The sequence below is a fragment of the Salvelinus sp. IW2-2015 genome, linkage group LG30 (assembly GCF_002910315.2).
Source record: "Salvelinus sp. IW2-2015 linkage group LG30, ASM291031v2, whole genome shotgun sequence".
Classification (NCBI taxonomy): domain Eukaryota; kingdom Metazoa; phylum Chordata; class Actinopteri; order Salmoniformes; family Salmonidae; genus Salvelinus; species Salvelinus sp. IW2-2015.
This window is the reverse complement of record NC_036869.1, coordinates 23,054,995-23,069,890: the sequence shown is the minus strand read 5'-3', so window position 1 is coordinate 23,069,890 and position 14,896 is coordinate 23,054,995. Positions and strand designations below refer to the sequence as shown.

General features: G+C 42.9%; 1 protein-coding gene across 2 annotated transcripts in view; it reads right to left on the bottom strand.

The window, feature by feature from the left end:
* The window catches only part of LOC111955376 (oxysterol-binding protein-related protein 10), an 88,653-nt gene extending 82,831 nt beyond the window's left edge, over window positions 1-5,822 (bottom strand). For both annotated transcript variants that reach the window (XM_023975602.2, XM_023975603.2), the window contains exon 1: window positions 5,294-5,822. In XM_023975602.2, coding sequence (XP_023831370.1) covers window positions 5,294-5,559 — 266 coding nt within the window. In that variant the 5' untranslated portion in view covers window positions 5,560-5,822. The remainder of the gene's footprint in view (window positions 1-5,293) is intronic.
* Window positions 5,823-14,896: the final 9,074 nt, after the last annotated feature.

Below are 14,896 nucleotides of genomic sequence, written 5' to 3'. Positions count from 1 at the left end.
CGGCTTCCCCAATTTTTTGTCCAAAACGTCACACAAACTAGGTCCGACCATCTTTAAAACTGCAATTTTCAAGGCCATGAGATCTGTGGTGAAGGGAAAAATACATTGCTGGCTTTTGAAGCCTATAGCCAGTGTTACATGTACCGTTACAGTACGCTTTACTTGGTCCATTACGACACATCAAATAATGTCAAGAATAAGAGGGCTATACTAGCAGAGAAGAATTGAAGGGGCACACGCCGCAACACAATAGCACAGCAGGAAAAGCTTTCAACGTGGTTGCTCTCATTATTGACAAGTAGCAGCCAGGTAGGCACACCACTGCTATGACTCAGGTAGGTTCAATAGGCTAGCATTATTTTTCCCTTGACTGAAGAAAACAAAATTATACAGATCATTTGAGTTCTGGTATGGGATTTCATATCTTCAGCTGCTGCTCACTGTAGCTCACCCGTCTTATTTCTATGTACACATTGACGTGGGCCCTCAGACATGGCAACAACCCAGATCAATGAACCAAAACTAAATTTAAACTTGAAAGCCAAGACACCCAGCACTCTTTTTAAATTGAATATGGGACAGTTACCATGAACTCCAAATTACCCATTTGCCTCAAATACACCTATAATTTTGTAGTATTTTGTTCTTGTGGAAGAATCATCTTGAAACCCAACTCCTCGTGGCGTTTTACACTGCTTGGTGTGTAGTACAAGCGAACCTTTCGAAAGCGGTAGAGAATGTGTGTGCGTATATGCATCTCGCTCAGGTTGTGGTGAGAAAGGGTCACATACCCTTCAAACAGCTTTGGTTTTGAATCAATAACCACTATGAATCAATAACCACTCACCTCATTCTAAAAACACACCACATGTGCCAGCCCAAGTACCTTGCAGTCCTCATACACTACACTATTCTAGTGTATGAGCCCAGGACTGGGTGTCTGGTAAACACGTGTCACTATGTAGGGGCAGCTCAGCCAGGCTGGTGCATTTGGAGGTGGGCTGGGGACAGAAGGCCTGGAAGAGCAGCCATCCTAGCTGGGTGTTTGGGGCTGTGTCCCCAAATTACACCCTTTTCCCTATGTAGTGCACTACTTATGACTAGGGAATAAGATGCCATTTGAAAACAGCCACTATATCAAATCACCTGCTGCTCTGTTCTCCTCTACCAGCTTCCCACTCTCTCCGACCTCTTTCGCCGACCATACAGTACAGCATGTGTGTGTTCTAGCACACTGCTGTCCCTCAGCTCATCTCTGCAGCCCTATAGATACAGTGGGCCACACTGCACAGTGATATTTCACCAGGAATAATACCAGGATTCCCTGTTTACAACTGTTGGGAGTGTAAAGTCCCACAGAAAAAAAACACTAGTTTGTCATCATACTGGCCATTTTTTATTGTGAATTTGATGTATGAAACAGAATCCCTTTTGGTTCTCTTTTTGTCTAGAAGTGTATTCAAGTGGCCAATTAGGCACTATGACCATAAACCTTTTCTCTGTCATGACGACTTCTTCGTCCAGAAACAGACGCCTCAAGTTCTCAACTGGCAGCTTCATTAAACAGTACCCGCAAAACACCAGTCTCAACGTCAACAGTGAAGAGGCCACTCTGGGATGCTGGCCTTCTAGGCAGAGTTCCTCTGTCCAGTGTGTGTTCTTTTGCTCATCTTAATCTTTTCTTTTTATTGGCTTTTTTTGAGACATGGCTTTTTCTTGGAAACTCTGCATAAAAGGCCAGCATCCTGGAGTCACCTCTTCACTCTTGATGTTGAGACTGGTGTTTTGCAGGTACTATTTAATGAAGCTGCCAGCTGAGGATTTGTGAGGCGTCTGTTTCTCAAACTAGAAACTCTAATGTACTTGTCCTCTTGCTCAGTTGTGCACCGGGGCCTCCCACTTCTTTCTATTCTGGTTAGAGCCAGTTTGTGCTGTTCTGTGACGGGAGTAGTACACAGCGTTGTACGAGATCTTCAGTTTCTTGGCAATTTCTCGCATGGAATAGCTTTCATTTCTCAGAACAAGAATAGACTGACGAGTTTCAGAAGAAAGTTCTTTGTTTCTGGACATTTGAGCCTGTAAATCGAACCCACAAATGCTGATGCTCCAGATACTCAACTAGTCTAAAGATGGCCAGTTGTATTGCTTGTAGTAACCATAAAAAAAAGTGTTAAACAAAGCAAAATATATTTTATATATTTGAGAATTTTTTTATATTTGAGATCATCCGTTCACCTACTCTGCGTCTCACAAAGGAATCAAAAATCTCAAATTTGGACTCATCGGACCAAAGGACAGATTTCCACCGGTCTAATGTCCATTGGTCGTGTTTCTTGGCCCAAGTAAGTCTCTTCTTATTATTTGTGTTCTTTAGTAGTGGTTTCTTTGCAGCAATTTGACCACGAAGGCCTGATTCACGCAGTCTCCTCTGAACAGTTGATGTTGAGATGTGTCTGTTACTTGAACTCTGTGAAGCATTTATTTGGGCTGCAATTTCTGAGGCTGGTAACCAATGAACTTGTCCTCTGCAGCAGAGGTAACTCTGGGTCTTCCTTTCCTGTGGCGGTCCTCATGAGAGCCAGTTTCATCATAGCGCTTTATGGTTTTCACAACTGCACTTAAAGAATGTTCTTGACATTTTCCGTATTGACTGACCTTCATGTCTGAAAGTAATGATGGACTGTTGTTTCTCTTTGCTTATTTGAGCTGTTCTTGCCATAATATGGACTTGGTCTTTTACCAAATAGGGCTACCTTGACACAACACAACTGATTGTCTCAAACACATTAAGGAAAGAAATTCTAAAAATGTACTTTTAACATGGCACATTGTTAATTGAAATGCATTCCAGGTGACTACCTCATGAAGCTGGTTGAGAGAATGCCAAAGAGTGTGCAGAGCTGTCAAGGCAAAGGGTGGCTATTTGAAGAACCTCAAATATAAAATATATTTTGATTTGTTTAACACTTTTTTGGTTACTACATGATTCCATGTATTATTTCATAGTTTTGATGTCTTCACTATTATTCTACAATGTAGAAAATAATACAAATAATGAAACCCTTGAATGAGTAGGTGTTCTAAAACTTTTGACCGGTAGTGTACATACACACATTTTTTGTGTGCCTGTTTTGCATGTTATTTTGGAATTAATGTGTGTCACATATCACTTTAAAAACAATGTCAAATAAAATGTAAAAAAAACATTGAGTTAATAAAGCCGCATACAAACACGGTCTCTTTTTTCTTTCTTGAGTAAGGCAGCTCCAAAATGCAGGTGTTTCAGCCTAGCTCAGTGCTTTGTGGTGGTGGGGCAGGCAGCAGAATATACAGAGAGTGGGGGTTGGTAATGTTCTCTAGTTGCGCCGTGATTGGCTCAGTGTTCTGTCACTCATGGGGACACTACGTCACTGAAAAATCTAAGGGTAGAGCTGGAAAATTCAAGCACCATGGGTGCTGCCATAGAGTTACATTGGAAGTGCCCATCCAAGATGGCTCAAGGTCATTGGCCACAGATAAAATGATGTCAAATCATGTTATATCTACTGTAGCTTTGATTGGACTGATCAAGTCAACATCATACTTTCAAAATCTTAGCTAGCAGTCATCATGAATCAAGTCGACAATCTACGGGCAAATCCTTTTCAAATGAAGAGAAATTATAGATAAAACGACTATGAACATTACACAACAAGTTGGAAATCGCAAATTCAACAATGAGTGGTTTGGAAGGAATCAGTGGCTAACTGCAAACATTGCAAAGCAATCACTAGCCTGCTATTCAGTGGAGTGGGTGTGTGGTCCAAGTCTGGGTTTAAGGGTCTCTTTTCCATACTTAAAAAGGATAAACATTCAACATTGGCCATGCTGTCAATCCAGCATGACTTCTGCCGCGCTCAAAACAACTGGAAACTCGGAACTGGGAAAACTGACTTCAGAGAGTTCAAGAAAACTGGGAACTCGTTAAAAAACTAGCTCCAACTGGGAAAATGCATTTTGAGCGGTCATCCAAATCGAAATTGCAAGTTGGGAACCCGTGTCTCTTTCACTGACGTCATCATGATTCAACCTTGTTTTTTTTTCTAGTTCCCAGTTGTCTTGAAAGAACCATAATTCCAGAGAATGCCAGACTTTGATAAAAGTTTGATTACAAAATTTTCCCATGAAGGACCGTTGCACCACCTTCCTGTTCAAGTGAGCACAGCACAGCAAGGTGAGTCCAAAAATATCTGGTATGCAGCGGCATAAATTATGTAATATGCTAGGGAGATATGTACACTGTAGCTAAGAAAGTAATACTAAGTGTATGTTATGTAGTGAGCTGTTAGTAGCCCATGTGCCTCAACCTCATAATTTCGCCAACCGTTCTGACTTGGTGGTAAACATTTAGCCTATTTTAGAGAAATGTAAACATAAAATATTGTAAGAGCTTTCATTGTCTGCTTAAATTCCCCCTTTATTTATCATACGGTTCTGACTTGGTGTACAGGGAGAATACTGTAAGATAGCCAGGTCTAGCAGTGGTAAGGTGTTGGGACAGCTTTATGTAGGCCCTAACAGTTTCTGGGCACTGTTTGTCACTGTTATAGTGCATTGAATGCATTGTTAGGGGTTGTGTAGTGTCTTTGCTGGCATGCACCTAAAAAAAAATATGGGGGGGGTTTGCCCCACCAAGATTTACCAGCTAAAAATCGCCACTGGTTGTAGAGAAGGCCTGCCCCAGTATCTATGCGTTAGAGATGTTGACTATGCAGGGAAGGCCTACAAATGCTAAATCATGCATGAGCAACTTTATTGTTATCCAATATGCACAGGCTCTGTAGCTGGCAAAATTACAATGTTTCAATTTTATAGTCTATGGCTGCAACCTTGTAGCCTTTGAAACAGTGACACGTTATCACTCCACACACGACTGACCTTTGCAGTACAAGGTGGAGGAAAAACTAACAGCATGTATGCACCAAGGAACATTACACTTTATGACACTACCCACTGGGCACAGACGTCAGTTCAACGTCTAGTTTTGATTTACATTTGAGTGAGTTGTCAACCAATGTGAATTCAACGTGTAACCAACAAAAAAATCTCACATTGTCATTGGATTTAGGTTAAAAGTTTGATGGAAACCATGACGAAATGCCCTTACATTGATTACTTTTTGCAAATCCAATCAGTTTTCCACGTCGATTCAATGTCACATAGATTTATGGGGTTGAAATGACGTAGAAACAACGTTGATTCAGCCAGTTTTTAACCAGTGGGTAAGAACCTCATGATTTAAAGTGCTGCTTACCTGTTCTGCCATCCTTGAATTAAGTTTGTGTATTTGCTCAACACTCCTTCTAACTGACGCTTACACGCTTGCTGAAAATGCATACTGTTTCCCAATAAACCTCCCCGACTCACTCCTCCACCGGCCCCGCTCCCAAGTGAAGCCGAGCCGGGGCTGTGAGAACCAGCTCGTCCGATCTTTCTCGCCGAATTCCCCTTGTCCGACAGCAGTGAACCAGAGTTCGTTTTATTTGTCCCAGGATGCGGACTGCAGATCGTCTTCTCCATACTGACGACGGGACAGACGGAGTCGAGCACAGCAAGGATAATTTTTTGCTAGAACATTGTGGTAAACACAGTCATGTATGTCTACTGGCCTAAATCAAAAGGTTAAATATGTAATATTCATGTTTCCCTGGTGATTTGAGCGTCCCTCTCTGCCCAAGAAACCAGGCATAATTTCCCGCATGAAGAGCACTGCTGTAGTTCCCTTGCTGCTGCGACGGAATCACCGTGGCGCTCTAACGTTTACGTTTCATTGGGAAATCACAGTGCAGACACCCCCTCTCCTGACTCTCTCAACCAACCCCCTCATATAACAGTCCAATCTTATTACACATCACAACCAAGAACACAGCTACAGAATGCCCCGAAGCGCACCGCTCACCATCATCCCCAAAATAGCTGAATAATATTATTTTCTAGTAATTCCAATCAGCTATACAACTAATTCACGTGGTATTCATCCATATGATGTAGGCCTAAATAGGCGAATGCACATTTTATTTTTAGGGGTAGCCTATCTCAATCACAGTAAATGAACGGTATTCTCAGACATATCGTATCTGACAACATGGTTCAAATTAAATAGTAATTTTCCATGAAGAAAAAGTGTGTGACTTGCTTCAGCTCTTTGAAAGTATTGTTGTGGTAATGCAAGAAGTTTAAAACGTTTTACTTAATTGAAGCGGTGAAATATAGTCAAAGTAACAAATATGAAAATATCTGTCTGGTCTGATTACTTTGACAGACTACTATATCAACCGTATTACTTTGGAGTGTGGAGCGGTTGTATCGCATATTTCAACACAAATAAAACTACTACACTTTTATACACTCTTCTACTAGAAGACCATAATATTTACTCATAAGGAATTAGAAAAGTTTTAGGCTATCATTTGGAGAGAAATATGATGGTGCCTCTGGTGGAGGAAGTTTGGAAGTTTGTTTTACAGTAGCTACAGTAACCTCCCCTCAACCATACATTGACAGTGCATTTGTAAAGTATTCAGACCCCTTCCCTTTTTCCACATTTTGTTACGTTACAGCCTTATTCTAAAATGTATTGAATATTTTTCCCCCCTCATCAATCTACACACAATACCCTGTAATGACAAAGCAAAAACAGTTTTTTAGACATTTTTTAAAATGTATTAAAAATAAAAACAGAAATACCTTATTTACATAACTATTCAGACCCTTTGCTATGAGACTCAAAATTGAACTCAGGTGCATCCTGTTTCCATTGATCATTCTTGAGATGTTTCTACAACTTGACTGGAGTCCACCTGTGGTAAATTCAATTGATTGGACATAATTTGGAAAGGCACACACCTGTCTATATAAGGTCCCACAGTTGATAGTGCATGTCAGAGCAAAAACTAAATCAGGAGGTCGAAGGAATTGTCCGTAGAGCTCCAAGACAGGATTGTGTGCAGGCACAGATCTGGGGAAGGATACAGTATCTACTGTAGATATTTGATTGGACTGATCATGTCAACATCATACTTTCAAAATCTTAGCTAGCAGTCATCATCATGAATCAAGTCGACAATCTACTGGCAAATCCTTTTCTATCCTTGTCATGTAAAGAGAAATGACGAGGAGAAATTATAAATAAAACGTATCGGTGCTCATCGACCATTGGACATGAACATTACACAACAAGTTGGAAATCGCAAATTCAACAATGAGTGGTTTGAAAGCAATCAGTGGCCTGATATTCAGTGGAGTGGGTGTGTGGTCCAAGTCTGGGTTTAAGGGTCTCTTTTCCAAGCTTAAAAGGATAAACATTCAACACTGGCCATGCTGTCAATCCAGCATGACGTCTGCCGCGTTCAAAACAACTGGAAACTCGGAACTGGGAAATCTCAGACTTCAGAGAGTTCAAGACAACAGGGAACAAGCTACGACTGGGAAAATACGTTTTGAACGGTTATCCAACTAGGAATTCCAAGTCGAGAACTCGGGCCTAAAGATCACTGACTTCATGATTCAACCTTGTTTTTTTCCGATATCCCAGTTGTTTTGAAAGCACTATAAATCCAGAGAATGACAGAATTTAATGACAATGTTTGATGACAAAATTTGCCCACGAAGGACTGCCGAGCCACCTACCTGTTCAAGTGAGCACAGCACAACAAGGTGTGTCCAAAAATGCATTGTATGCTGCTGTATAAATGATGTAATATGCCAGCGAGATATGTATACCGTAGCTAAGAAAGTAATACTGAGTGTGTGTTGTGTAGTAAGCTGTTAGTAGCCCATGTGCCTCACCTTAATCATTTGGTCCCTTTTCACCTCATAACTTAACATACTGTTCTGACTTGGTGGTGCACATTTAGCCTATAGCCTGTTTTAGAGAAATGTCATCATTGAATATTATAAGAGCTTTCATTGTCTGCTTATACGCCCCCTATTTATCCTATGGTTCTGACTTGGTGTACAGCGAGAATACTATAAGAACGGCCCATGTTCTGAATTCTGTCGCAGTACATTTAAAAATTGCTGAACAAATATTCATATTAACTTCGTCCGTCCTAGCTCGCTCATTAATGTCTTAATTGAAATTACGGATTGCCTCTTATCCTCTCGTCATCCCCTTATGCCATAGTTTGTACATCTCAATTATCAGTAGAAACCACATGTGCTTTAGGCAAGTCAGCCATATCAGGTATGTTTTTTTTAAGCATTAAATGAGGCTGAATGAACTGTTTCGATGCCAGACAAGGCTCCACTGATAGCAAGGTGCTACACCTGGTTGGGACTGTTGGGACTGCTGTAGGCCCTAACAGTTTGTGGGCACCATTTGTCACCGTTATAGTGCAATTAATGTATTGTGTAGTGTTGTGTTGTGTAGTGGCTTTGCTGGCATGCATCTACAAAAAATGGTTTACATTGCCCCACCAAGATTTACAAGCTTAAATAGGCACGGGTTACTCCACAATACTAACCTAAATGACAGAGTGAAAAGAAAGAAGCTTGTACAGAATACAAATATTCCAAAACATGCATCCTGTTTGCAATAAGGCACTGAAGTAAAACTGCAAAACATTAACTTTATCTACTGAATACAAAGCATTATGTTTGGGGCAAATCCAACACCATACATCACTGAGTACCACTCTTCACATTTTCAAACATGGTCGTGGCTGCATCATGTTATGGATATGCTTGTCATCGGCAAGGACTAGGGAGTTATTTAGGATAAAAAGACACGGAATAGAGCTAAGCATAGGCAAAATCCTAGAGGAAACCTGGTTCAGTCTGCTTCCAACAGACACTGGGAGACAAATGCATCTTTCAACATAAGGCCAAATATACACTTGAGTTGCTTACCAAGGCGACATTGAATGTTCCTGAGTTGCCTAGTTACAGTTTTGACTTAAATCGACATGAAAATCAATGGCAAGACTTAAAAAATGGCTGTCTAGGGCCTCCCGGGTGGCGCAGTGGTCTAGAGCACTGCATCGCAGTGCTATCCTGCGCCACCAGAGTCTGGGTTCGCGCCCAGGCTCTGTCGCAGCCGCCGCGACCGGGAGGTCCGTGGGGCGACGCACAATTGGCTTAGCGCCGTCCGGGTTAGGGAGGTTTGGCCGGTAGGGATATCCTTGTCTCATCGCGCTCCAGCGACTCCTGTGGTGGGCCGGGCGCAGTGCGCGCTAACCGAGGGGGGCGGGTGCACGGTGTTTCCTCCGACACATTGGTGCGGCTGGCTTCCGGGTTGGAGGCGCGCTGTGTTAAGAAGCAGTGCGGCTTGGTTGGGTTGTTGCTCGGAGGACGCATGACTTTCGACCTTCGTCTCTCCCGAGCCCGTACGGGAGTTGTAGCGATGAGACAAGATAGTAATTACTAGCGATTGGATACTACGAAAAATTGGGGAGAAAAGGGGATAAATTTTTTAAAAATAAAATAAAATAAAAAATGGCTGTCTAGCAATGATCAACAACCAACTTGACAGGGCTTGAATAATTTTTTTAAGAATAATGGGCAAATATTGTACAATCCCGGTGTGCAAAGCTCTTATAGATGTACTCTCCCACTTTATTTGGAATGGAAAGACCTCGAGTCAAATTGAATGTTTTACACTTACCTTATAAAGCTGGAGGTGTCGGACTACCTCATATGAAAATGTATCTCTGGGCCACGCAACCTCGTTCACTTAAACAATGGACAGCAGACTATCCTTGTGCTTGGAGTAGTATTGAAGACATAAATGTGATGCCCTATGATTTCAAATGTATTCACTACTTTGGGTCCAAGGCTGTAAAGAAAAAAAAAATGACAATCAAATGATTTTCAATTCAATTTGTGCTTGGAAAAATGTACTTCAATTCATGAAATGGAAGAAAACCATAATGCCAGGCACAATTATGTGGAATAACCCCACATTACCTCCAGCATTTAATGACAATACCTAAGTCCTGGTTCTTAAGTGGCATTGTGAATTTTTAACAATATGTACTATAAAGACTCTGCACTGTCATTCAATAAATTCCAAGAAGAAGTTGGGTTAAGTTCTTACAACTAAGAAATCTTAGTCCACAGACAGTGCAGAGCCCACAGGCTCCATCTAATCAAACAAGTCCTGTCGTCTTGATGTTGGAAGATTTAGGCATGAACACACCCCATGGTGTGTGGGGGAGAGGAGTATGATTTCATAGATATTCAGTAAATGGTTAAGGCCTATTGTTGATTTACAGAGCATAGACATACATCTGTGTCCCAAATGGTATCTGATTCCCTATATCGTGCACTACGTTTGACCGGAGCCCCATGGCCCTGGTCAAAAGTAGCGCACTATATCGGGAATAGGGTTCCATTTGGAACGTAGTTCCAGTCTCCCTGTGGAAGATGCAGTGGCATGCTGGCCTTCATACCTTTGATTTACCATGGGTTCTTGACACAAGAGGACTGGGTACATGAATTGCTCAGTCTTCCTGTTCATCCCCTGCATTCATAAAACCCTTCATTCCTCTGCTAGCAGTCGTAATGTATATTCATGGTTCCACCCTTCACCCGTATAGGCATGCATACACAAATGCACACACACACACACCTTGTCAGTATGCAGGGTCAGTAGCCCCCTCTAGTCCATTGAGTACTTACTGTGGAGTGTGGTGGGCTTTGTGAATAATGCATGTGTAGAGCAAACATCCACAATCTTTGGCAGGCCTCACATGACCAGATGTCAAGTCTTTCAGTGAGCTGCATGACCCAGAGAATAACAAAATGACACTTACCATCCATTTGCTACATTAAAATGAAAGTGATTATCACTACATAAAGATTCAATCACAATATTACGCTAACTGTTGTCTGGATTTCATGTTCTACTCCCCCAAAAATATGAGAGAGAGAGAGAGACTGTAACGTAGACGCAGGGAGTCAGGAAGCAGGTGCAGTTAGTGAGTTTAATGACAACGAACATGGAATGATACAAAACAAGAGAAGCGTCTGACATGGAAACACAAACAACACTACCTGATGACTGACAAAACAGAGTGCTAGATAAATGGTAAGTAATGAAAGTAGTAATGAAGTCCTGGTGTGACTGATGATAGGACGCAGGTGTGCGTAATGATGGTTGCCAGGTGTGAGTAAAGATGGGTTGCCAGGACCGGTGGTTAGTAGTCCGGTGACTTCGAGCGCCGGAGCTGGAAAGCGGGAGTAGATGTAAAAGAGAGAGAAAGAGAGAGAGATGAGCCTGGAGAAGAGTCCCCTAAGCAAGCTGGTCCTGGGGCTCTGTTCACAAACACAAACAGACCCCACAGAGCCTCAGGACAGCAACACAATTAGACCCAACCAAATCAATTCCCTGACACATTGGAAATAATTAACAACAACAAAACAGAGCAAACTAGAATGCTATTTGGCCCTAAACAGAGAGTACACAGTGAGTACACAATACCTGACCACTGTGACTGACTCACAATTAAGGAAAGCTTTGACTATGTACAGACTCAGTGAGCATAGCTGTCACGATCGTGTGGAGGAGAGACGGACCAAAACGCAGCATGTGGAAAATAAGCCATCTTCTTTTATTTTACTACGAAGATGAACATGAAACGAAACACTATTACAAACTATACAAAACAACAAACGACCGTGAAGCTATAAACGTAGTACGCGCACGCGCTACAAACATTCAACATAGACAATTCCCCACAAACAGCTAAAGCCTATGGTTGCCTTAAATATGGCTCCCAATCAGAGACAACAATAACCAGCTGTCTCTAATTGAGACCCAATTCAGGCAACCATAGACTTTCCTAGATACCTACACTCAACCATAGACACAGCTAGACTACTATACTAAACATAAACCCAACTACTCTAATAAACCCCCTAAACCTTACAACCACCCTAGACACTACAAAAACCACATACATTCCCCATGTCACACCCTGACCTAACCAAAATAATTAAGAAAACAAAGAATACTAAGGCCAGGGCATGACAATAGCATTGCTATTGAAAAAGTCACCGTAGGCACCGTACACTGCCCACAAAATGAGGTGGAAACTGAGCTGCACTTCCTAAATTCCTGCCAAATGTATGACCATATTAGAGATAAATACTTCCCTCAGATTACACAGAGCCACAAAGAACTCGAAAAACAAATCCAACATTTGATAAATACACCTATCTATTTGTGAAATAGCACAGTGTGCAGTCAGCAGCAAGATTTGTGACCTGTTGCCACAAGAAAAGGGCAACCGGTGAAGAACAAGCACCATTGTAAATACAACCCATATTTATGTTTATTTATTGTCCCTTTTGTACTTTAACTATTTGCACATCGTTACAACACTGTATATAGACATAATATGACATTTGTTATGACTCTATTCCATTGGAACTTTTGAGTGTAATGTTTACTGTTCATTTTTATTGTTAATTTCACTTTTGTTTATTATCTATTTCACTTGCTTTGGCAATGTAAACACATGTTCCCCATGCCAACGAATTGAATAGAGAGAGAGATTTCTCAAGTAGCCTGACAAGGACAGGGATAGCATCAGACAAGCTGTCTGAAATGTGTTCACATTGACTGGGATTCTGTTCAATTTCAGCCACCTTCCTGGATGTGTACGTAACCCTTACTGAGCCTTATATACATGTTATCCTTGTTCCTTTTCCATTTGGCTGTTGTATACAGAACACACATTGGTGCTTGTAAGAAATGACTATACAACGAAGAGTGCTTACGCGGCACTTCTGTTATCACTGCAGGTTTGCAAACCAACAGAGACCTTGAGGTTGTCTCAGCTGCTGCCCGTGTCAGGCACCATATAACTCCTTTACGAGCACAGACCTTGCCAACAAACTTTGAGAACTTGGCAGTCACTGAAATGGAACATTCAGACAGTAGATGCTACTCTAGAATGGCCCATTTAGTCCATGGCTAGAGGGCCAAATTTCACATATTTGTCCACTTTGGTGGTGACAAAGTCTACTAAGATTTTCATGAAGGTCCATGTCTGTGGGTTATATTTTGGTATGATAACCACTTATCGGAGGTGGCTGGGTAAATGTGGTTATCCCTGGCATTAATGTTATGACCAATATGTGGTTAGTTGGGCCAACAGGAATGTGGGTAGGACATTTTATTACCCGGGGACAATCTTTGAAAACGAAGGACATTTAATAAGGTATAAACAAATGAAGGTATGAAACGATAGGAATGGTAATGCTATCTCCAAGGGCCCATCCTGGGAGGTCAAAGGTGATACATGTCAGCATTCTGGGGTATATCAAGACAGAATGGGCCGTATTGGGATGTACTCTATTATCACATGGTACTCTAGGTCACGGTTTCCAAAAGTCGGTCCTGCCCCCCCCCCCCAAGCTTACAGAACAGGGCCGCTGAGTGCTGAAATGCGTAGCACATAAAAATCGTTTGTCCTCGGTTGCCACCTTCACTACTGTCACGTTCCTGACCTGTTTTCTGTTGTTTTTGTATGTGTTTAGTCGGTCAGGGCGTGAGTTGGGGTGGGCATTCTATGTTATGTGTATCTATGTTGGTTAATGGGTTACCTGATATGGTTCTCAATTAGAGGCAGGTGTAATTCATTTCCTCTGATTGAGAACCATATTAAGGTAGGATGTTCTCACTGTTTGTTTGTGGGTGATTGTCTTCCGTGTCTGTGTTTGTCGCGCCACACGGGACTGTTTCGGTTTGTGTAGTCTATTCCTGTTCTGCGTGTTTATGTAAGTTTTTCCAGTTCAGGTCTGTCTACGTCGTTTTGTTATTTTGTTAATTATCAAGTGTAGTTCGTTTTCGTCTTGTTTAATAAATTCATCATGTCTTCATTACCCGTTGCGTCTTGGTCCAATCTCTCTCCTCAAGACGATCGTTACAGAATCACCCACCAACCAAGGATCAAGCAACGGGGGAGAAACAGCAACAACAGCGCACGAAGGAGAATGGAACATGGGAGGACGTTTTGGACGGCAAGGGTTCTACACATGGGAGGAGATACTGGCTGGAAAAGATCGCCTCCCATGGGAGCAGCTGGAGCGATTAGGAGAGCAGAGGCAACCGGAGAGAGGACCGGCGTTATGAGGGTACGCGCTAGCACAAGCCGTGAGTCAAGCCCAAAAATTTCTTGGGCTGAAGGGTAGTGTGGCGAAGTCAGGTAGGAGACCTGCGCCAACTCCCTGTACTTACCGTGGAGAGCGAGAGTACGGGCAGACACCGTGTTACGCAGGAGAGCGCACGGTGTCTCCTGTACGTGTGCATAGCCCGGTGCGGTACATACCAGCTCCTCCTATCTGCCAGGCTAGATTGAGCATTGAGCCAAGTGCCATGAAGCCGGCTCTACATATATGGCCTCTCAGTACGTCTCCTTGGGCCGGCTTACATGGCACCAGCCTTACGCATGGGTCCCCGGTTCGCCTACATAGCCCGGTGCGGGTTATTCCACCTCCCCGCACTGGTCGGGCTACGGGGAGCATACAACCAGGTAAGGTTGGGCAGGCTCAGTGCTCAAGGGAGCCAGTACGCCTGCACGGTCGGTATTTCCGGCGCCACCTCCCCGCCCCAGCCCAGTACCACCAGTGCCAACACCACGCACCAGGCTTCCTGTGCGTCTCCAGAGCCCAGTTCCTCCTCCACGCACTAGCCCTGTGGTGCGTGTCTCCAGCCCATTACCACCAGTGCCTACACCACGCACCAAGCCTCCTGTGCGTTTCCAGAGTCCTGTGCGTCCTGTTGCTGCTCCCCGCCTAGCCCTGAGATGCGTGTCCCCAGCCGGTACCACCAGTTCCGGCACCACGCACCAGCCTAATGTGCGTCTCCAGGGTCCAGTATGCCCTGTTCCTTCTCCCCGCACTAGCCTTC